At 41.9% G+C, this 25,096-nt stretch overlaps 1 protein-coding gene and 1 long non-coding RNA gene across 2 annotated transcripts in view; one reads left to right on the forward strand and one right to left on the reverse strand.

Moving 5' to 3' along the window:
- The window catches only part of SLC2A2 (solute carrier family 2 member 2), a 30,058-nt gene extending 25,937 nt beyond the window's left edge, over nucleotides 1–4,121 (forward strand). Inside the window, exon 11 of the mRNA XM_084769736.1 lies at nucleotides 55–4,121. Within this exon, the coding sequence (XP_084625862.1) occupies nucleotides 55–255 (201 nt within the window). The 3' untranslated portion in view covers nucleotides 256–4,121. The remainder of the gene's footprint in view (nucleotides 1–54) is intronic.
- An 18,430-nt stretch (nucleotides 4,122–22,551) lies between these two features.
- The window catches only part of LOC311590594, a 39,975-nt gene continuing 37,430 nt past the window's right edge, over nucleotides 22,552–25,096 (reverse strand). The window contains exon 3 of the long non-coding RNA XR_014776924.1: nucleotides 22,552–22,738. This is a non-coding gene — a long non-coding RNA (uncharacterized lncRNA). The remainder of the gene's footprint in view (nucleotides 22,739–25,096) is intronic.

A 25,096-nucleotide genomic window follows, 5' to 3' on the forward strand; every position in this document is an offset into this window, starting at 1 on the left:
GGCGCTCAGGGCAGGCCACGCAGAGGCTGACTCGACTCTTTGCTCTCGTTGCAGGACTTCTGTGGGCCTTATGTATTCTTCCTCTTTGCCGGGGTGGTCCTGGCCTTCACTCTGTTTACATTCTTTAAAGTTCCAGAAACCAAAGGAAAGTCTTTTGAGGAAATCGCTGCAGAATTCCGGAAGAAGAGTGGGTCAGCCCCACCCCGCAAAGCTGCTGTACAAATGGAATTCCTGCGGGCTTCAGAGACAGCGTGAGGATGACCTGCCTAAGGCCCAGGAACAGACACGAGGGGAATCACGTGTTTCCCTCTTAACGGATTCTTCACACGTGTACATCTACACCCAAGAGTATTGTTCCATTCCTTTTGAAGAATTCCTACAGACTCTGATTAGAAATGTTAACAAATATTACCAACGGAAGTATTTTTTTTAACTTACAGCATCTATTTTTGATGGTAAAGGCTGTTATTTGCTACTCTACAGGGAAAGTGTGCTGTCATCTTCTTAGTCCTGTTCGCTTTTTTCAAACTGAAATTGAAGTGTTTTCGACATATCGCTGCTTTTAAAGCATGTGACTAAGAAATCTGAAGCTATAACTGGTGTGTGTGTGTGTGTGTGTGTGTGTGTGTGTGTGTGTGTATGTGTTTGTGTGTGTGTGTGTGTGTGTGTGTGTGTGTGTGTGTGTGTGTGAATTTTCTTAGCCCCAGAACGGATGCTAAATGACATGGCTAGGGCCCACCAGGCTCACACTCAAACTGACTTTTCTGTTGTAATTCAGCTTCTGTCGTATGTATTAAGAGCTTGTGTTTTGCTTTAAACTATTTTTCTGCATTTTTATATAGAATAGCTGAGTATGTTAAACTATATTTGTGATAACAAACCTTTTTATAGCTACCAAAATCTCCCTACAGCGAGAGAAAACACGTTGGTTTCTTTGGTGCATTTTGCAAGGTTTTCCTGTCCTCAGAGCCTAGACTATCTGTTAACATTGGCGTCTAACCCACACTGCTCCCTCCCCTCCTCAGTCCCTCGTGTTATGCTTTGACTTATTTTTAAATTGCCCGTAGTGTTTTTGTCTGAGGCGTGATAAGATATACTAAGTCAGGCATCTTGCATATGGCCTCCAAACTCTAATAAACTGGATCAATCTCACAGGAAAATCTGCAGTAAAATGTTGCTTTGTTTGAAAAAAATCTGTCAAAATTTTTTAAATTATGGCATCTCAAAAGAAGTTTACTCTCAGACCTCATCAAAGCCCCTCTCCTCCTCAATTTCTCTGGAAACACCGAGCAGGTTCCCTGACCTGTAACAGTCACCTGTCACCAGTTTCTCTTCGTCTTTACCATGCACAGGTCCTATATAAACGATCTTATTGCTGGCACTAACATCTGCTGTTTGCTATCAGTGTGCCCAGGGCAAGTGCCCTCACTCGTGCAGGGAGCGCGCAGTCCTGCCCTCACTACAGCGAAGGGTGCACAGGTCTGATGGGCAGCACGCGGCTAAAATGTCTCCAAGCTGTTTTGCCCACAAAGTCGAGCAGGAGATCAATCATTTATGGCTGGATGGATGATGGATAGACAGACAGATGGACAAACAGATAGAAAAACACTTAATTTTTTCACTTTGGGAAGAGGTTGAGTCAAGGTCTCGGCAGCCTTGTCTGGGCTCCTGAACCCCTGCCCTGATTCCAACGTGCAGGGTTCCAGAAGTGTGCCACCCTCTCACCCTGTGAAAAGCGCCTTTTCAAAAACTATTCCTGATACGTGAAAAATCTCACTGGACACCTGTTTCTTTTTCTTTTTTTCCTCTGCTCTGTCTCTCCCTTCCTTCTTTCCCCCCCCCCTTCCTCCTTCTTTCTCTGCCCCCATCTCCCCATTTAAGAAAGTTTGTGTAGACTTCTGTGATCTGGAACTGCTATAAAGTCAAGTCTGGCTTCAAATTTGTGGTAACCCTCCTGCCTCTCTCTCCAAGGTGTGGAATCACAGGCCTGTGCCCCATGCTTGACCCTTTCTGGTATTTCTTTGTTTTTTCCCATTCAAATTTGTTCAGTCCAAACCAACATAAAATTATTTCTATTTTTTTAACCTTGAATTTTTTTCTCCTTTGGGGGCAGTTCGGGGTTTTCTTTCTTTCTTTCTTTTGTTCTTTCATTCTTTCTTTCTCTCTTCTTACTTGAATATTCAGGAGTTAGTCAATAGTAAACTGAAGTAATTCAGCAGATGCTTACGCTAGGCTGTGGATGCAGAACAGAACGGAAGCTCTCTGCGGAGGGAGGGCAGGGCCTCTTAGCCTCCGCTTCCGGATGTGGACAGCCCTGGGAAGCTCAAAGTTCCAGTAAGTGATGCAGGAACTTAATGCTTTTACATGAACAGTGTCCTTTCTACCAAATCACGGGCCCTGGCTCCACCCTCTGAGGAAAAAAGTAGCAAAAGATCATTTTGAAGTTATAACTACTTATTGTAACTGACCATAAACTCAAGCTATTGCAATCCTGAAGTTTTCCATCTCAGAGAAATGTAAGTGCCCTCCAGTGTGCTCCTGGCTGAGACGGGCATTCCCCACCCACTGCGGTACCTACTGAGACCAGCAGATGCTGAAGACCTCAGACAAAGTGGCGCATCCTCCCAAATCCTAACCCATCTCTAGGTCACTTAAAAGACGACGTCAGCACTATGAAAATAGTCATTATACTCTCTGGCTTAGAGAGTAATGCCAGGAAAAACATGCATGCATGCTCATTGCAGATGCAGTTAAAAACTGCATCTAAAAGCACAGAACGACCAGTATCAATAGTCAACTGTATGGATATGCTGAAGAAACATTAAAGGGAAACAAAAAGTAAGTAAAGCTTCATACAGCGATGACCAATGTACTAGTTAACATCATCATATTATTATTATTATTATTCTGGCTCTACTTATACTAATTTCCAGGAAATTTAGATGTGAGTTTGGACATTCAATTCCCAGGTATCATTTTTGTAGCAGTATTTTCATATGAAGGCAATTTTTCTCCCTTCCTGGTCTGGCCACGTAGCTGCTGCACCATGTTACTGCCTGCTGTCCAGGCTCGCAGGAAAAGGTCTTGTCTAAATTCCCACCCCAGCCTTCCTGGACGTGGTCTGCTGTGTGGTACATTCTGAGCTGTAGGGAGACAGTGTTGGGGAGCTCACAGTCTAATGGCAAATTAAGGAAGACAAGGGAATTTGCTCCCTTTTGCTTTCCTTCAGCTGTGTATGCTGGAGGTGGGTATGACATCCTTTCCTACCTCAGCAAGCTGCCCTGAGGGGCAACTGTAACGTGTTAACTATGGCAGGGCCTAGCTAGCGGACGCTCCACAAGAGTGCCTAGAACTGGTGTTCACAGAAATGCTGTCAAGATAAAGATAGTGGCATATCAGACAGCTCCAGCTCTTCTTTCTAATAAAAGGAGTTTATAAGTTCAGGATAATAGTTTCTTACTTTAAGGAAAAATATCACAAAACAAGCCAATGACAACATACCACAGAAGATCCTAATCTAACCCCTAAAATCTACGTATAATATTTTCCAAGTTAGCCAATATATAATAGTTTTTTTTTAAATGTGCTTTTGTCTAAGTTATGTTATACTAAGGGGCCTATGTATAATATTATTTCTTTGGATAATATTAAAAACAAAACAAAATACTGTGCATTGTATTTGTGTGCAATATATATAAAAGGATTATAACAGCAAGACAAAAATCAAAACTTGTTTAAAATTTTTAAAAACTATAAAAATGTTATTTATCAAGGTATATGCACCAAACACATTTATTTGCCCGCTTGTTGCACATGTAGTAAATGAAAACGTGTAAGGTGATATCTGTGTGCTAAATGGATACAGCTAATAAAGTGCGAGGCACATGGACATGTGATTTGTCACTAATATTCTATACTAAGAAAACAAGGAGGGGGTCACCAGCCACTCTGACCACATCTAACTTGCTGAACATGAAAAAGCTGTCATAAAGCGAAACTGCTCTTAAGGTAGATACTTACGTATGACTACTATTTTTTTCCCTTAAATATGTTCCTGAATGGTGGGTGCTGTTTACTTTCATATGGAAATGCCCACATTAATAAAAAAATTATTACATTGATTTACTGTGCATGTTCTTTTTCTCAAAGTATGTTCCCTTATTCTTATTTTAGAGATTAAAAATCAACTGTTCTTTTTTTTCTTTTGTATATATATATTTTTGATTTTTAATGTTTTAATTACAAAACAACATACACTCATCATAGTTAAATTTATACCATACACATTTTCTTTTATCAGCTTCTCCCTTTCCTGTCCCTTTCCTTTTATTCCTCCTTAGAGGTTATCACATATAAAATAGACTGATAGAGTCCTAAATATTCTAGATTATAGTTTTTCTTTCTTTTCTTTTTTTCTTTTTTTAAAATTTTTATTTTTTAAATTAATTTATTCATATTACATCTCAGTTGTTAGCCCATCCCATGTATCCTCCCATTCCTCCCTTCCTCCCTCTTCCCCCCTACTCCCCTTCCCTCCCCTAAGTCTCTGTCTGAGGGGGACCTTCTCCCCCTGTATATGCTCATAGGGTATCAAGTCTCTCCTTGGTGACCTATTATCTTTCCTTTAAGTGCCACCAGGCATCTCCATCCAAGGGACATGTTCAAATATGGGGCACCAGAGTTTTGTGTGAAAGTTAGATCTCCTTCTCCACTCAACAGTGGAGAATGTCCTGTCCATTAGCTAGTCCGGGTAGGGGTTCGAGGTTTACTGCCTATTTTTTCCTTGGCTGTTGCCATAGTTTGCGGAGGACCCCAGGGCCCAGACTCGCCTGTAGTTTTCCAGGACCCGCTGGATCCATCTATTTCCTCTTTCTCCCAGGCTTCTCACACCTAAAGTCTCAATAGGATGTCCTCCCCTCTTACCCACTATCCTGGTAGGTACAGTTTTTCATGGGGACATACACCTTGGACTAGTGTCTCGATATAAGTGAGTATATACTATTTAGCTCTTTTTGCTTCTGTGTGAACTCACTCATTATGACAATTTCTAGTTCAATCCATTTGTCCACAAATTTTGGAAATTCCTTGTTTTTAATAGCTGAGTAGTATTCCATAGTGTAAATGTACCACAGTTTCTTTATCTATTCTTCTATTGAGGGACACGTAGGTTGTTTCCAAGTTCTGGCTATTATGAATAAGGCAGCTATGAACATGGTTGAGCATATGTCCCTATTGTGTGGTAGTACATCTTTTGGGTATATTCCAAGGAGTGGAATAGCTGGGTCTTGAGGAAGCTCTATTCCCATTTTTCTGAGAAAGCACCAGATAGCTTTCCAAAGTGGTTGTACTAGTTTGCATTCCCACCAGCAATGCAGGAGTGTTCCTCTTTCTCCACACCCTTGCCAGCATGAGGTGTCAGTTGAGTTATTGATCTTAGTCATTCTGATGGGTATAAGATGGAATCTCAGTGTCGTTTTGATTTGCATTTCTCTGATGACTAAGGAGGTCGAGCATTTCTTTAAGTGTTTCTCAGCCATTTGATATTCCTCTGTTGAGAATTCTCTGTTTAGTTCTGCGCCCCATTTCTCTATTGGGTTATTTGGTTTGGTGGTGTTTAATTTCTTGAGTTCTTTATATATTTTGGATATTAGACCTTTGTCAGATGAAGAGTTGGTGAAGATCTTTTCCCAGTCTGTAGGCTGTCGCTTTGTTCTCTTGACAGTGTCACCTGCCTTACAGAAGCTTCTCAGCCTCATGAGGTCCCATTTATTAATTGTTGATGTTAAGGCCTGGGCTGTTGGTGTTCTGGTCAGGAAGTTGTCTCCTGTGCCTATGAGTTCCAGACTCTTCCCCACTTTTTCCTCTAACTGGGTTAATGTCTGTGGTTTTAGGTTGAGGTCTTTAATCCACTTGGACTTGAGTTTTGTGCATGGTGAAAATTAGGGGTCTAATTACATTTTTCTACATGTAGACATCCAGTTAGACCCGCACCATTTGTTGAAGATGCTGTCGTTTTTCCATTGAATGGATTTGGCTTCTTTGTCGAAAATTAAGTGAGCAAATGTGTGTGGATTCATCTCTGGGTCTTCAGTTCGAAAAATCAACTGTTCTTTAAGCTCAAATTTTATTTCCACCTGGCTATGGTTTCATCAGTGATAACTACCTTAAAGGCTAGGCACGGTGGAGGAGGAATGAGGAACTCCTTTTGGTGAAATACACTTAATTCGATAGCTTCTTGTTCCGACACCTGGCGTGAGCAGGGTAGTTTTGAGCCCCGTGAACAGTGCAAAGACTGAGAAACATGGCTCTGCTCCTCAGTCGGCTGCGCTCTCATCAAAGGACCGAGACTCAGTGGCAACGGCTTCAGTGTTACACACAAGTACAACCAGAACTGCGGCTCAAGGCTGCCAAACTACTAATGTGACATTTAATATTTCTCCTCTTACATTTAAATAAGTGGCAAAGACGTAACTCTTCAGAATGTGGTATATATTGCCATTAAAGTTACTGTTCTCAGGGCTGACAAGATGCAGCATGAATAAATGTACTTGCTCCATAGACAGACAGACAGACACACACACACACACACACACACACACACACGAGAGAGAGAGAGAGAGAGAGAGAGAGAGAGAGAGAGAGAGAGAGAGAGACAGACAGAGAGGGAGGGAGAGAGAGAGAGAGAGAAAAGACAAAGCTTGCTATTAGGAGGAGGACAGAAAGATAGGAGAAAGGTAATAACGTAGAGACATTTGAGACAGCATGGAAGAGTTGGGGTTACTCCTATTGGATACACAGCCTTCAGCAGACAAGCCTGCGATAAGAAGGGCTCCTGCTCTGAGCAGGAGACGTGATAACTGACGTGGAGGGCCAGCCACATTGCATGGCTGAGCCTTCATCGCGGCATGTGTACGCTGGGAACAAAACTCGGCAGGAGCAGCAAGTGCTCTTCATTGCTGGCCCCTATAAACTAATCTTTAAAAAGAAAAAAATGCAAAAGCCCAACAAATACATATGTGAAAAAATGTTTAATCAAAACTATGAGAGCTTCCATCTTACCTAAGCCAGAAATGACCACCAATGCTAGTAACGATGTGGAGGAAAGAATCTCTTACACACTCCTCGTGAGGACGTACATTAATGCAAGCACTGTGACAATCAGTATTTGTGAAAAAATATACAGTAAAACTTCCATATGATCCAGCTTCCCCACTCCTGGGAACAGACAAGATGGAATCTAAGAATATCACAGAGATACAAAGATATTCCTGCGTATGCAAGAGTGTTCACAATGGCCAAGATAAGGAAATACACTAGATGGCCCTCAGAAAAAAATGAATGGGTTAAAAACGTGACACACACAAGCATATGCAGGGGAGTACTGCTTCCACCATGAAGGACAATAACATTTGCCACTGCAGGAAAAGAGATATTTAGCAAACTAAGGAAGGCAGCTACATAAAGGCAAACATGACAAATTTCCTCTGATATGAAGAAAACATACACACATTATTCTGTCTACCCATCTCTCTGTCTTATAGGCATATATACACTCACTGTTCTGTCTCTGTATATATCTTACACACACAAGCATGCACACACACACACACACAATATTTTTTAAATGAAAAAGAGACATCCCTAAATGAAAATGCCAGCTTCTGTTCACAGTCTCTGGACCGATATTAGAACTATCTTTCCAGATCTGTCAAGAAGGCTTGACTGCACTTTATCATCATTTCAAAAACTCCCAAGGGAGAGTCATTAATAATTAATAGGAAAACAAAACATCAGAAATACATATATTGCAACTACATATTGTAAATTTCTGGGTTACTGAGAACTGAAGATGAAGGCTCCAGTACCAGCCCCTCACCCCCCGACTTCAGCACAGCAGAAATGAACCCGCCACAGTGACCTCAAGCTACTGTGTGACCTTTGGAGAGCAGGCTGAAAGTGGCTACCCCTGGGTCTACTGTCACCCTGCAATCAGCGTTGTCAGCACTGACTCCACAGAGGACATCTGACAGCCAGTCCAGTTCAAACTTGTTCCCAAGTGACACCAGTGATTATTTTTATCTCATGATGTTATAGTTTAACTAATTCACTAATGATTAAGACAGTTGTAAAGGCTGAGCAAGCCCCACTAGCTCAATGGCGACTGCACTTTAGTTAACATGCAAAGGATGTCTGCTCCCTGCTGTTAGCTAATGACGCATTCTAATTAAGAGCACTTGGAGAAAAGTGTCCTGTCAGCGGGAGCCGGAGGTTGTTTGCCTAATACATTAGGGCGGCCCATCCGGCCTCTTCTGCTTCATCAAATAAGTAGCTGGACTTATCCCTCACTCTCATTCTTTCATTCTAAATGTAATTTAGTTCCTAATTCAAAACCCTCAAACACTCTTTCCCGTGAGCAGTTTCTGGAACTGACGTGTGCTAGGCTGTTTCAAGCATATAGCCCCAATCTTATTCACCCACCTCCCACTCTGCCCTGCAAAGAGCATCTGGGTTACCACGAGGGCCCCAGCACACAGAAGCCCAGGGGAGCCAGGCCAATGGCTTACTTTCTCCACTTACTCATATGCATCTGTTCAGACCATACGTAGCACACAGCACATAATATACTGTGTATATTTGACATATGATGTATAAACTTTTCTTGTATTGTCTCATTATTACTCTTAGTTGGTAAAACGCTGGTTTCACACATAGGGAGACCAACTGGGATTTCCTAACCCGTCAACTATTGCATCATCTACACACTCTTGCTGGACTATGAAACTGGCGGTGAGGATTTCTCAGGGCAGTTTGGTGAAGCAGCAGCTATCCCTGCCCATGACTGGTGGCCTGTGACTGGACCCTTCTCTCATGTGCTGGATGTCACAGAAACACTTCTGGCAGCCAGTGCCCGTCTTCAAGCTTCCGTCCCGTCTCTGGCACTCCCCCTACCCCAAGCCCTCTCACCTCGTACTTCAGAAAAACAGGCCCAGCAGACATAGCTTCCCTCTCAACTTTCTGAAGGAGGAATAATCTCAGTGGTACAAATACGGAATGACCCAAGTGGGAAGGAAAACATGCCGCACATAATGAGAACCAAGAGCTGCCATCCTACTGTTCTGCAACGGTATAAACTGCCCGTTCTAACTGAGCCAAAATTAGATGCAAAGGAAACTCCTTCCAACCAGGGCCCTGGTGGAGAGACTGTTGAGAGCTCGGAACCATGGGCTGAGTGTCCTGTGGGTTGGCAATGTTGTTCGGGGCTCTGGTATCCTTACTGATTGTTTTGAAAGGAGTGAGGTCTTACTTGTCCTGTGGATTCCTGATAGAAGTGTTGAATTCTCTAGCTACAAAGACGGGTTTGACTTATATAGCCCGTGTCCCTGTCACACGCAGTCTTCTCCAACACTTTCACCATTCTGGACTCTGCTATTATCATCTTTTTTACAAAAGATTTTATTTTTAATTTTAAGTGCGTGCATGCGTGTGTGTGTGTGTGTGTGTGTGTGTGTGTGTGTAGTGTCCACCCAGGCCATAAGAGGTCAGACCCCTGGTGCTGCGGTGCTGGAGTGAGCAGCCTGATACGAGTGCTAGTCTCTGGCCTGCTGGGAAAGCAGTATGTGTTCTTTACCACTGAACTCTCCTTCCAGCCCCAATTATTGCCATTTTAACACGAGGACTCCAAGTCACTGGAAGTTTAAACAAATTGTACGCGCATGTTCACCTGGTACAGAATCAGGCAGGATTTGAACTCAAGTCCGTTGGCTCTTAGGTCCCTGCTCCTTCTCCTGCAATATACTGCACTGGTCTTATAAATTTTAAGAGCAAATAAGAAGAACCCGTCATTTATTCTTTATATGGTAGCATAAGCCGACTCCAAGGGTGCTTGAGCATCACTGCTCTCTTATTGCCCACATCCATATTCACTCAAAACCACACGTGCCCTCAAGAAACAGTGTTGATGACACTCAATGTGCGTTTTTGCCGCTGCTGCTTTCAGTAGGTCAGAAGCAGGTTTAGAGAAACAGAACTCTCAGTGTGGTCCTGAAGAGATGGCTCAGCAGTTGTGTGCACTGGCTGCTCTTCTACAGGACCAGGGTTTGAGTCCCAGCCCCCACATGATGGCTCATCCAACCATCTGTCACTCCAGTTCCAGGGGATCTGATGCCCTCTTCTGGCCTCCATGGGCACTGCATGCACACGGTGCATAGATGTATGTACACGCAGGCAAACCACCAAACACATAAAATTATTAAGAAGTTCTCAGTCTGGCTGGAGAGGCTCTCTCCAGTCTCTCTCACTTCTTAGCTTCCTTCTCTTTGTCCTTAGGGGATGCTGGTGTTTTCACGGAGTGCTGAGCCCAGCCTTTGCTATCCCATCTCTGGAAAGGCCTCGAGGTAGGCATAAAACCGACACATAGCTTAGCCAGGCATAGCAAGGACAGAATGTGTCATAGGAGTTATAAGGAGCAATGCACTGTGTCATGTAAGATGGCTCCTGACAGTTCCGTCAGAGGTGGGAGGCTCACCACCTATGTTTTCATCAAAGATAAGTTCAAATCATAAGATCCCCCGTATGAAGGGGATAACCGCTTCCAACCTTGAGAAATGAAAACCTCCCTTCAGAATAGAGTACAACTGTTCTGTTACTGACCCGAGATCCCTTCATCAGAAATCCAGGCCTTCGGCTTAGATTAGGGCAAATGCTGGGTTCCACGCAGGCCAGCTAAAATTACCACAAAGGCGCGAAACAGCTTGAAAGCAAGAGATGACTCCTGCTCCCTTTCGTCTCCAAGCGCAAGGCTGGTGTCCTGGTACCATGGAAGAGGAGCTGCCAAGACCCGCGGAGGAAGTGCGGCCAAGGCGCCGGTTACTGTCTTGCTCTTCTTTACCATATCATCCATCCTCGGCCGGTGGGCTCGGGACTCCCCGATACGTCCCACATCGGGGATCCAGTGTATAAAGAGGTGGGAACAGGGGTCAACAGTCGCGACCTCAGGCTGGTTCTGAGCTCTGTGCCAGCTACAAGCTACATAAGCACTCTTCATCTATCTCCATCTCTGAATTTGGTCGATGGTGGCGCTAGCAGGAGCTGCTTTCTGGGATTGCTACGAGTTAATACTTTAGGGATGCTAAGGTCTACGTGAGAGAACAGGGGAGACTAACTAGCTAAACAGCGAATGATTTTGCAATGGGGAAATAAAAGTTGTTGTGCAACTGGAGGCTCAAGTTGCCCTGAGCCAGGAGAATCCACTCAGCATGGCTCTGGAGAGCACGGAACACCAGTGCTGTGATTTAATCACCTGGCTGCAGCAGGCTCCGTGATCATTTCAGACTGGACAGTTCTCCTACAGGTGTGCCTGGGCGTTTGTCTGGTGATATCTGTAGACATGTGGTCACTGCAGGGTTCTTTCTCCACTGGTCTATTGTAGCAGCGGTAATAATTACATAATCAGTGACAACATCCATTGTAAACACAAATAGCCTCAAATTCCTCTCACAACTTGTCTATAAATACTATTACACAAAAGAAAAAATGAAAAAAAAACCAGGCTGAGAGATCTATATATAGACTCTGAGTTTTTAAATTTTTTACTGAAGTTTTGTTTTTATTCTTTGACGGTTTCATCCATATACAATGATTTTTAGTCGTTTATTTTCTCCCTTCAGTCTCCTCTTTTATGCTTTCACCCTCTGAGTCTTTTCAGTTTCCTTTCCTGGAGCACACAAATTTTTCAGTCACCTACTCAACCTTTAGGACTGGTCTAGGTCCCCTTTCTGGAAAACAGGCCCCAGCTTCTGCTTTCTGGAGTTGCCCTGACAATGCGTCCCATCTCTCCCAGTTGTCCTCACCATTACCCACACAAAGCACTCACTGCGTCACATGACAATGCCCTCAGCCTACGCTGGTGCAAGGCCGTACCTCACTACAAGCAAAGCTTCTCTCTTTCCAGAAGGCTCTCAGTGTTTTACAGGCATGACTAGTAGAATGAGCACAGTGACTAAGACAGATGAGGCTCTCAGATTTTGGGGATCATGAGTTGTACAACTGTAAAAGATGGGAGCATCACGTGACAGATGGTAGCTGAGGCCCATCCTACTTCAGGGGTACCAGGGTTCTGAGGGGCACCAGGTTTGAGTGTGGACTGGCTTAAACCAAAATGATGCAGACCTTTCACTCAAAAGCAACCAAGATCATAAAGCCATTTCCTAGTGAAAGTCAACTGTAGCCCAGGCTATTTATTGGAAATAAAGACCACAAATTGTTGTGATGGCATCTATGCTATGCAGTAGCCCACGGTGTCCCTTACTACACTACATTCCTATACTACATGGTACCCTACACCTCACGGCTTCCGATTCTCCAGTGTTAATTTCCACAGAGATCCTAGGTATTATATTAGTTTGACTCTATAAATAATGTGATTTAAACAATATCTCCTAAACATAAACTACAGTTTCATAAGTGTTACATCTTGGCTGCTAAAATATCATGCAGGAAGGAGACCTGTCTCAGGGTCAGCCCCACCCTGTCACCAAATGGCCTGTTCAGCAGTTGTGCTAGGCTTCTACCAGACCCAGGCCCTGCCTCGATACACTACTGACCTCCATTAATGGTGCCTGTGACTGTTACCAGCGATCATTATTTTCTGCCATCTGAGGGCTTCATGAATTGTAAATCAATTCAAAACTGATGAAAACATATCAACTTCCACTTGAAAGTCTATCCCAGAGCAGAGTGGTGGTCCATTAATCCAAAATGTCATGAGGAAACCCACAGTGGCAATCTCACTCAGGAGCAAGCACATTTATTTCACTTTAGCCTTGGAAATGAGCTTAACGCAAGGTCGCATGGCTTTTTCTGTCTCATTTCCAGTGTATCCTCATTACAGGGAAATATTTTAAAGGGTGTTTAATAGGAGGCCATGTGTATTGGAGGGCATGGGGACCAGCACATGTACACATGAGCACATGTGTGTGAAGACCAAAGGTACCTATCTCCCTGTATTACCCTCTATTATTTATTATTTATTATCTCAATCTCCCTCTATTACTCTATTATTTTCTGACACATGGTCTCCCGTAAACACTAGAGCCTATTGTTTCACCTAGGCTGACTGGCCACCAAATCCTGACACTCACCTGTGTCTACTCTGCTGTCGGTACAGGTGTGCACCTGCTGTACCACAGGGACAGGGGACCCTAATTCAGCTCCTCAGGCCTCTGCAGCAAGAACTTCACTGCTGTGCTGTCCTCCCACCCCAGTCGGCTAGTTTTGACTGTACATCACAGTCTAAACCACATGTCTTTAGTGGGCGTGAGAGTGGCTATGGAGGGTGGTCTCCGGTTCCCTTACCAGGGAGCAGAGTTTAATCTGAGAGTCACGTTCCTTTCTCTGTAGGATTCAGCACTAGCCAGTGTGCACGTGGGCTGATGCCGATCTGTAGTGTGAAGTTTGGCTTGTTGATTAAAAGCGTCACTCTACCCAAAGGCAAAGTTGAATGTGCTGTAGTCCGTGTGCTTTCCTAGTGCATCTCAGAGTCCACTTGCAGCCCAGATAAGGCCTGAAACCTCTCACTGTGGATTTTACCCGACTGATTCTGCAATACACGCCTGGTTGTTTTCTCTTGCGAAACCACTGGATCCCACAAGGAATTTTTAGGACATGGAAGCTAATTGCTCAGCACCATGTTCCACTGATGGGAACATGTCAGTACATCTGTCTGCAGCTATGGACTTCACACCAGAGTGAACTTCGACGTGCCCCATGGACTTTAGGTGCTGAGGACCTGTCTGTAGGTGAGCCAGCAAGCAGCTCCCTGTGGCAGGGACCGTTGGTAATGAGGGAGGCCGTGCTTGCACAAAGGCAAAGGCTGCGCAGGCACTCTTAGGGGGTCCTCTCGATTTTGCTCTAAAAGTAAATGAATAAATAAATAATTGAAGAATAAAGTAGGGGCGGCTTGGTAGCTAAAAATAATTATTGCTTTTGCAGAGGACTCAAGTTCAGTGGCTAACACAAATACGGTAGCTAACAGTCATCTGCAATTCCAGCAAATAAATCTTAAGTAAATGAAAAAGGCTCCTTTAAAAACCACTCATCCATCCTTCACAAAGGGAGTCTGCTTCTTCCAGGTAGACAGAGCTAAATGGCGCAGGCTACTTCATTAAATGTAACTGGAATCCACCTTACTGAAATCCATTTTCAGGTGGAAATACATTCCAGATAAAAATCTACAGGAGCCCAATTTCAGCCCATCCGTGAGGGACTTCTTGAAGATTTGGCTTATGGTAGCACACGTGCGTATGGGTGTAGGATATGTGCACGTGGATACAGATGCCTCCAGAGGCCAGAGGTGTTGGATCCCTCTGGCCTCGAAGGCTGTGAGCTGCCTGACGTGAGTGCTCTGTATGAGCACTAACCACCAAGCCATCCCTTCAGTCCCAGAGTGACCTGTAACAACCCAAACACCTTGTAGCCTTTGAGTTCCCTTTTAAGACAACCACTGCATAAATTAAGTATATTCTATGCACCACATAGCCCGCAAAATGGTTTAACTGCATTTATTTGAGGGGCAGCCTGCCATGTCATATGTGTAGTGGGGATAGAACTCAGGTCATCAGGCTTGGTGGTATGTGCTCTTACTACTGAGGTATTGCACAGGCCCCTGTACCAGATATCTCTGTAAATAATTTACCTACAGTACATCTATTATGTCATCTTCAGGTGAACACAATTATTGTCCCATTATGACAGCCAAGGATTCTCATGGATCATTCCTTTTCCTTTCCTCTCCCTCCAAGCATCCCAGCAAATGCTCACCCAGTGTCCTCGGTGGACTAGCAAGTACAGAGACCACAGTTCTGGAGGCAGAGAACAAACTATGAATGACATCCTCACAGCTCTGGGAACTTACACCTGCTCCCCAAGCCTTTGGTTTCTCATCTGTAACTGAACTGATGAAAAGAAAGCCCCAGATACAGAGACACGTTAATAAACACTCACTCATTGACTGTGGTTTCCTTCCAAAGAGGGAGCCAGCCCCTGGTCCTGAGCACAAATGATGCAGAGTATATTCCCACTGTAAAAAGTTATAGATGAATTGTTAATAAAATGATATATTTTTCAAAAATAAATTTGGATTAATACAACCAATCCATACTCTATAACTGGGTGGGAAAGCTTAACATGCTATAATTTGAAAAGTTGTTTTTGAGTTCCACTACCCAAAGGTAGTTCCACCAGTCAGAACCCCAAGCAATGCTCTATTTCCTTCCTTCTCCACCTCTGCATAGGCAGAAATAACTCAGAAAGATGCCAAAAAGCAGAGCAGACAACAGACATTTCACAAAAGAAGAATTGCAATTGACAAACCATCACATGTGAGAAAACGTCTGGGTGCTAGGCAGCAATGCTGTCATGGCTAGTGACTACAGCAAAGAAGTATTTTTCTTTTTTAATCTCTCTCGTCTCTTCTCTCTCTCTCTCTCTCTCTCTCTCTCTCTCTCTCTCTCTCTCTCTCTCTCTCTGTGTGTGTGTGTGTGTGTGTCTGTGTCTGTACACAAGCACACAAACACACAAATGTGTGTCAAACACGCACCTGTGTATACACGTGCTCATGCCTGCATGTCAAGGTCACAGGACAGATTTAGGTGTGGATCTCTTCTGTCACATTCAGTGGGTAAAGGCGCTTGTCGTCAGGCCTGACAACCTAAATCAATCCCCAGATCCCAACTTTCAACAGCTGTCCTCTGTTCTCCACACATGACAGCCTGGTGTGTCAGGAGAAGCAGAGTTAATTGATAGTAATAATAGTGAGAACATCATGGGGTGGTTACTGTGACCCTAAGACTGCTGAAGAGTAGGAACTACCCCTGTCCAAGTAGGGAGCTGACAGAGAGGGTCAGTTATTCTATAACAGTTTGAACCTCAGCAGCTCTGGACAGGAAATTATTTTGTTAGGCTTTGTGAGATGCTAATAGAGGTCCGGGAATAAAAAGGGTCGGAAGGGGCCCGCAGAAATAAAATGGTAATAAAGCTGTATCCTGCAGTTCTTCAAGTTACGTAGAAAATCACAATGCAAACCAGAACGGAGGGCTGCAAAATCAAAGGCTGAACTGAAATCGGCTCCACCCCAGTGTTTCCCAAGTGACCTCATCAGCCGCTCGCCTGGTCAGCTCTATTTGAAAAGCGCTAGCACCCCCTGGTGTCAAAATCCCAGAACCACTCCGAGAGTCCTGAGGGATTTTTCATTCTTTTGTAAGTTTTGAACATCCATAAAATGTGAAAGAATGCTACAATTAACACTTTTATAACTTCAGCCATGGCTATCAGCTATTTTTCCATATTTCTACCGATATATTTGCATATATATGCTAGACATTTGCAAGTAGATTACAGATGCTAAAAATGGCATGCATATTAATTATGGGGTAACCAACCAATCACTTTCTAATTAGATTTAAGGCAGGCTCTGAAGGAGGAAACAGGTGCCTGGTAATTTTAAATCTGACAATGAGTGAAAATACTACTATTGTTTGCTAATGAACAAAGTATCAAAGCACCCTCTAAATATGAATCTCTTTACTCAGGATCAGTGGAGCATGCAGTCCTTATCAGAGAGGCTTTCCTGTGTGTAGTGGATAGTGTTTAACAAAGAAACTCACAATTAGTAAAAACAGAGAATGAGTGTCTGTGGAATGCTGGGACATCTCCATGTTTGTAAGTTGTAAACTGGGATCTAATAAAACGTCCCCCTTTGTCTTGGCTGTGGTTCAGAGGTCTCTCTCGACCTAGAATGATCCTTCCCACTGTGAGGGGCTCCCACGGTACTAACATTTATATGGTCAGCCACGCTGTGAAATGGCCCCCTTTCTGCATCTAAGTCATCACTCTGTGAATAAATTAACATGAACTACTCTGGCAAGAATCCTGCCTACGTGAGTTTTTGCTTTTCTTGCTGCATCGTCTCAGGAAATGCAATGCTAGACTGTTCTACTAAGGGTCTGCTAGTTGGTCGTTTGGCTAACGTGGGACCTCAAGATACTAGTGTCATGTGCGGTGTGCCACTTAGAGAGTGTGAACACCTGCCAATACAGCTTTATGCAAAGTTTTAACTTATGCTGGTGATTCTTGCTTGAGTCAGTTGCAACACTAGACTAGATCTCTATGGCTGGCATTCCTTTAGGATGTATGGCTAAACAGACAGCAGATTTGCCCTAACGGTAAACCAAGATGATTAAAAAAAAAAAAAAAGGAGAGCACCACTGTGGTACTGGCAGTATTCTAAATACCCTTGGTCAAATCTATTGCCCTGACAACAGAAAAACATGTACAACTTGGCATATTGTGTGTGATCACACCAGTATTATAATGCTGGGGTCATTTTATGTGCACTGTAAAACAAAGCAAATAAACACATTCTTCAAAAGTGCACTTAAAATGAGGTAGACACAAATATTGTGAGATGTTGTACTTGAAAACAGTGTAGATCACAGTGGCACCTGGGGGCAGAGAATTATTTTATTAAGACTTTGTAAGGTGCAATTAATTATCATATATATGTGTGTGAATGTGTGAGCCATACTACTAATTTTTCTATGCTCTTAATAATGAACATTTAATTGTGATGTGGTCAAAATCACTTGTTTAATGGCAATTATTTGTCTATATTCTGCCCAAAAAGCATTTCTCTATCCCCAAAAGATAATTTAAATATTTCTTGAGTCTTTATAGGTTTATTATAAGATTATGACTGGTCTCAATTCCTGTATTTGATCCTAGACCAGACACTAAGATTCTTTTGTGGATATTCAGTAATTACAAAATTATTAGTTGAAAGCACTGTCCTGAGGGAGCTGGAGAAATGGCTCGGTGGTTAAGAGTGCACACTGCCCTTGCAGAGGATGCAAGCAAGGTGTTCCCTGCAGCTGTGGCAGGCAGTGCACAGATGCCTGTGACTCCAGCTGCAGGAAAACCCATGGGTCTCAAGGGTCCTTCTTAAGTACTTAGGTTCTGATGGTATTATAAATAAAATTAAATTTCCATCAATATTACTTATATAAAAATACATTTACAGTTAACATTTGTTTAGCGTGTGCGTGTGGCAGTCAGAGAACATTTTCATGGGCTCTTCCCCCATTTGGGTCAGAGTGGGGAAACAAATTCAGACGATCAGGCTTGGCGGAAAGTACCTTTACCTGCTGAACCGTCCTCCCAGCTCACAAATGAGTCTTTGCACATGATTTGTGTGTTGAGACACTGATGATAGTTGTGCTATAAATTCCCCATTATTTTCTATACTGTCATGTGTCCTACAGAAAGAGCAGTGGACAGAGAAAGAAAGAGGAAGGAAAGAAAAAATACAACACATTTTCTCTTGACCTTTTATCAGTAACATTGTCTTGCCTTATTGCTATGGTGAGGACCTTTAAAAAAAACAGAAATGACAGTGGGTATACCTGCCTATTTGTCTGTCTTAGGGAAAGCACTCCATGTTGTACTATTAAGGAGGTTGCTGGCTTCAAGATTTTCATGTCAATAGTAGCGTGGAAGTTCTCTTTCATTTGTAGCTTCTAATAGTTTTTCTCTTTAAAAAATGGAGTTTGCCAACATGTGTTTTTTTTCTATTTCATAGTGTTCTTTTTCTGTTAGCATATACAATATGCTTTTATATAATGCTGTATTTGATGTGTTAATATTTCATTATAGATGTTTGTGACTAAGTTTATGAGAGATGCTGATTCACATTTTTTGAGTAAACTCTTTATATGTAGCATGTTAGATTTATGCTGGCATTATAAAATAATTTGGGAAGTATATTCACATAGGTTACTCAGAAAAACAGAACCAAAGAGATATTGATAATTAGAATTCATAGGCCTAAAAAGTTGGAAAGCTGATTTTATAAGTCTAAAGGCAGAAGAGACCAATGGCCCAGCTCACAGATGGTCAGAAATCTTCTTGCTCTAGTCAGGCCTCCAAGTAGGCGAAACTCACCCATATCAGAGAGAACAGTTTGCTGTGCTCATTCTGATAGTTCAAGGATAATCTCACCCAGAGACAACTTCACAGATAAACTTAGATGATGTTTCATCAAATTTGAAAGGAATTTATCTCGTTTTTTGTTTGTTTGTGGTTTTTTTGGATTTTTGTTTTTTGTTTTTTGGATTTTTTGGTTTCCTGATAAAGGGTTTCTCTGTGTAGCCTTGGCTGTCCTGGACTCACTTTGTAGACCAGGGTGGCCTCGAACCCACAGAGATCCACCTGCCTCTGTCTTCCTGAGTGCTGGGATTACAAGCATGCGCCACCATCCCTGGCTCATTTATCTGTTTTTAATGCCTAATGATTTTTGAAATTTTACCACCAAAGCTTTTGCCTACCCAAAACATTTTTAAATGCTTTCCAAATATTTATAGGTGGAATCGTTATGAGTAAGTCATGGCCCAATCAAGGTAAGACAAAACTTTCACAGCCATCCTAGCACTCCAGTTTCCCCTTGGTCTTCACAAATAAGCATTGCAGCTACAAGATGCTAAGAGCCCTCTTTGCATACTGATTCAGAGGCAGGAGGAATCCATGGACACAAGGTTGGGTCTGAATACCAATCTGTGTCTCCGCTGGGTTGAGTGATGCAAGCTGCACTGCAGAGGGCAATCTTCTCTATTCAGCATTGTTAAAGTAACTTTTATTCTCCCGATGTAATTGCTGTCTTAGAGACACAATGTGCATCTCATACAAGCAAGCACCAAGAGGATACTGTTTTCCAATAACCTGTTCAAAAGATTACAAATACGACTTCCTATCAAGTACTCGGGTGTTATCGAAAGTGTTCTTGCAAAACAATTACCTTGGAAGCATGTGTTTTATTATTTCTTCACTCTTTTTATATGTTTGTGCTTTGAGAATCTCACATACGTATTCAATGTGTTCTGATTATTGTTGTCACTCTCCTTTTCTTTCTATCTTCTGACAGTTCTCCTTCCCAGATTCGTGCGTTTTTAAAAAAATTTATGTTGGAATGAGTATTGTCTGAGTCATTTGTTTGTTATGTGAACCTGGATATGTAACTCTCGATTGGATGCTGATGAGCTTATATGTGCATACACAACTTAAAGGTCGTGATTCACCTCTCTCAGATGCAGGAGACAGTATGTCACAAGTACAAACCCTGATTCAAAAACCCTACATGCAAATATTTCTAAAATTCAAAACATGCGATGACTAACATGATACTATGGAGAAAGATTTCCCACCCTGTCTAATGTAACATGCTATAGTCAAAATACAAGCATATCATGTACACACACACACACACACACACACACACACACACACATCTCAAATATACAAAACATTTCTATCTATATTTGCTTTCCACCCTCAAGACATCTAATTGTGTATATATGTGTGTGTGTATGTGTGTGTGTATACATTACATATGCATATGTATATATATTAATCAAACTTAAACCTGTAAATTTTTAAATTTTTAAATTTATTTTTAATGTATTCACTTTGCATTCCAATCATAGACCCCTCCCTCATCTCCCGCCAGTCCCACCCTCCCTCCCTCTTCACTTCTCTCTCCTATTCCCCTCCCCTCGTCCTCAGAGAGGGGGCGCCCCTCTCCCCTACCAACTGACCTTAGCCTATCAATTCTCATGAGAACTTCCTGCATTATCTTTATCTGTGATACGATAAGGCACCTGCCAGGGGGAGGTGATCCACCTGCAGGCAACAGAGCCCACGGCATATACTCACTCACAGGGGGATATTAGCCATGTAATACAGAACAATATTACAACCACAGACCTAAAGAAACTAACCTGTAACTACTAATTCCAATGTTTCTGATAGGAGATAATCTGCCTCGAAAATGGAAATAATGACAATCATCTCTTATATGCTTGGTAATCCTCTTCCCATAATATAAACAACAATCTCAAAATAGTTTTAACTACTATTGCAACACAAGAGAAGGGGAACAAATGCATTATCTTTTGAGAAACCAACCATTTTAATTTCCTTTATTCTCAAATATAAAAATGAAATTCACTTACTTTCGCAACTACACTATATGCCAAATGACCAGTATCTTTTTTTAAGTTTCAAATGAGTTGATTACTATCTTTTAAAATAAAATGTGAGGTCTTGAACCATAGACTGAAGAGGAGATGAGGAGAAATAACCAAAAAGGGTGGACAGACCGACAGACAGCTAGGCCTTTCACTTACTTCAGGCCTGCATCAGTCAGACACTGAGTCACCAGTTTCAAGGCTGGAGCTTAGAGTGACTGATCAGAGGAATTGTGCCCAGTTGGTTGTATCTATAATGTGTAGACACACTCTGTCTTGCACTTTTCACTTTTCTCACAATTTGTGGAGTAGATCTTCAGGGATATTATTCACCAATGACCAGAAAGTGTACCCCCAACACTGGATAGACTGTTTCATTGATGTGTGTCCTACAGGTCATTCATTTACACACTTATGCTATAATATTTACTTGATGAGGTCACTGCCAATTTCATATCTCTCAGAATAATATGAAGGCTATGATCATGGCCGCTGGAGATTATATGTGATGTGGTCACATGAAACATGTCCATGGTCATACATGACAATACAACTGTGTATATGGCTTCAATCACAGCCATTTTCTCTAGCATCTGCAGGATCATCAAGCAAGACCTACTTGGTACCAACAGGTTCCCCAATCAGTGTAGGCATAGTGTCTGTTTTTCATCTCTTCACACTAATTTGGAAGTTATGAGCTCAGAGAGGCTTACATATGTGGCCCCCTTCTGAGCAACCATTATAATCAGGGATTTTCCCTTCTTGCTTCTATATTCTATCTGTAAATGTTTTTAATATGCTACTTTGAAATTTTTTCCACAAACTTGCAATACTCAAAAATCAGCTTCAGAGTTGCTAGAATTGCTGGCATGTGCTACCACACATGGTCCTTTCTCAAGCTTGTTGCTGTACTTTTCCCAGATTCAAATAGCAGAACAGCATCTTAAATCATTTATGTTTTAAAACTTTGACTAAAAGATCTGTGAAAAATGTGTACAGAGGAAAGTCCACTATCCACTAGGCCCGACTCTACTCAAAGAAGTATGTACTGCTGAGAAATTCTGAGAGTAAGAGAAATCCTCCTCTGCATATGTTGTGTGTGTGTGTGTGTGTGTGTGTGTGTGTGTGTGTGTGTGTATAAATCATCTAATTTGCAAAAAGAAAACCAGACCAATTGGTTATCTAATACCAAATGGACAGTCTGAAAACATACATAAAAGTAACATTATATTGAGTAGATTATATTTATGTGGTTAGAAATATATATATTTCCACACAGACATACATGTATCTTAATATGCACATATGTGTGCAACAGCCATTAATAATTTTGAAAAGCCATGATTTTAAAAGAGAACAAGGAAAGGGGATATAGGAGGGTCTAGAATAGGAAAAAGCAGGAGAAATAATGAAGCAATTATGATATCAAAAAATAAAAGAAATAAAAACCCAATTTTATTTCTATATGTTAAGACCTAATCAAAGTGTAGCCTATCATAGTAAGGCAGGCATGATGCACATACTTACAAGTTATTAGACACCAAAACATCATTGAACAAGGAGATGCCATTTGCTCCTTGTCCAGCCTCTTCTGAGTTCCATGAAGCCCTGGCATAGCAAGTTTTGACATATTCCTTCCTTCGGTGGCAAACTCCTCAAGGGTTTCCCTGTAGGAAAATAAAGATTCTCTGTTGGAGGTTTGTCTGATGTATTTTGATGCTAATTACTGCTTGCTGTCTTGTCCCACTTGTACCTTGCCTAGAGCCTAACCTATTTGACCAATAAAAGGCTACCACACCTGGGCAGGGCAAATGGAATAGGTGTGGGTAAGGTTCTGGGGGCCTGGGGAGACAGGGAGAGTCTTGGGAGGAAGAGGGGAAAGAAGGCTGTGCCATCATGGGTTAGCTGGAGGAGAAGCATATGGCTGCCATGGATGGAGACTTGGCCCAGATGATGATAATTAGCAAATATTTGGGAATATGGATGGGAAGTAAATTGACAGAAATTATTAGAAGCAGATGGCATGGGATTGGGGCAGGTATCCCATACCTGTCCCACTATGGGAAGTAGTTTAGGGGATTAATATCTGCCCTGCCCCAGGTCAACTAAGGCTATTTTAAAATATAACAGGTGTTTGTGTCTTGATTGATTGCTAGCTGGTTAGAAAATACTGTCGTAATAGTAATTATAGGCTTAATAATGAATATTTTAGGCCATACTGGTGAATTAACCACAATTCTCCTTACCCAGGTGTCCACCTAAGAGAACGAGTATTCAGTGGATAAGTTAGAAGACCGACACTGATACCAAATTTCAAAGGGTACATGGTGTTAAAACGCAGGCTCAACTCTCACAGCAGGATTCTGCTGTGTTACAGGCAGATTTAAAATAGAATAGAGAAGGTCACTTAGGAGAGAAGTGCTAGGCAGAGATTGAAGAAGCAGACTTTTTTCAGAAGTTATTGACTTGAGAGCTGGAAGATCGCGGCTGGTATGGACCAGATCAGTGGCTGTCAACCTTCCTCATGTGGTGACATGCAAACATAAAAGTATTCCATTGCTACTTCATAACTGCAATGCTGTTACTGTTATGAATCCCACTGTAACTATCTGATAGGCAGCCATCTGCTACGCCAACTCCAAAGGAGTCAAGACCAACAAGTTGAGAACCACTGGTCCAAAGTGAGGAAAGGGCCGAGCAACATAATTCTATTTCAATTGAAATCATTTTTAAAAGTTGGATAATAAAGAATACCCATTTATTTTAAGAATAGGGTTTATTCTTGACTTAAAAATAAAAGCAGCAAACACATTGCAAGGCATAACAATGGAGAGAAGAATAAATAATCACATACCAGAGGGATTCACAAAAAAAAGACAGATTCGTGGCAAACAGGAAATGAAGGCAAAAGTAGGTGACTACTAAAAATTAGCTATTAGAGTAGCAACATGGATGTTGTTGTTTAAATCTAGCTGCAACAGTATGTGTGCAACAACAGGACGGATACTTGTGTAAAACATTGTGAAATGTACATTTATTCCCATATATTAATTCCTAATACTCTTATACCATCAAAGGTCCACTTGAAAAATACAACACAGGAGATTTTAAAGAGCAAAGTGCTTTCCTGAGATGGAGTCAGAAAGCTGCATGCACAGCAAAGTCAGACAGCTTCAAAGGCTATAGAGGAGGATGCATACTCAATAGCATAGAGAAGAATACACGCTTACTCATATATAGCAAGGTTCATATAATAAAGCCTAGAGACACAAAGAATTATGACAGGAACAACCTGGGAAATGCTACGTAGAACTCATAATTCAATATGTAGTATACCTTGGACACATAACAGTCATGGACATATCATGCAAAATTAGAATGCCTAGGTCTTTAAAATGATGGAATTTTGGTGATGTTGTGCCTTCTCAAAACTGTGCAGTTTCATTAATGTGTGCAGTTATACAGAAATAATTATAATAGCAAACATTTTCTGCTGAATAATTCTTCTTTTAAATGACTGATATAGTAAAAAAAATTTTTAGAGAAATACACCTATGTATCCAAATGCCATAACTAAACCCGCCCATTCCTTTGGGAGTGTACATAAATAGGTGTGAAGAAAATAATTAAGCTTTCCTTATTATTTAAACTACTTAGTTCGTAGGGAGCATGCATATCTAGAAATAACAATCTCTGTTCTCCTCAAGGTGGCATACAGAGGGTTTATGGAGGTTAGAAACAAACAAACAATAAACCAAGCCAAAAAAAAAAAAAAAAAACCAGCCACATTCATCAAGATTTGCGAGATAGGATGTGTTTACCACGAGAAGTCATTTCCCATGTCTCTGGCAAAAGAGACATGTTGCTCTCCACTGACCTGTGCCTCCTGTAAAGGTATCAGCACCCATGCTGGCCTCCAGGTTAACTAAAGGGAAGTAAAAGTGCTTGTTATACACCGCAAAACCCCACCTCTATTTCTGTCCCTTCCCAAACATTTCTATCTCAATCTGTGCTCTGCTTACTCC

Source organism: Acomys minous (assembly GCF_964271855.1).
Source record: "Acomys minous genome assembly, chromosome: 19".
NCBI classification, from domain to species: Eukaryota; Metazoa; Chordata; class Mammalia; order Rodentia; family Muridae; genus Acomys; species Acomys minous.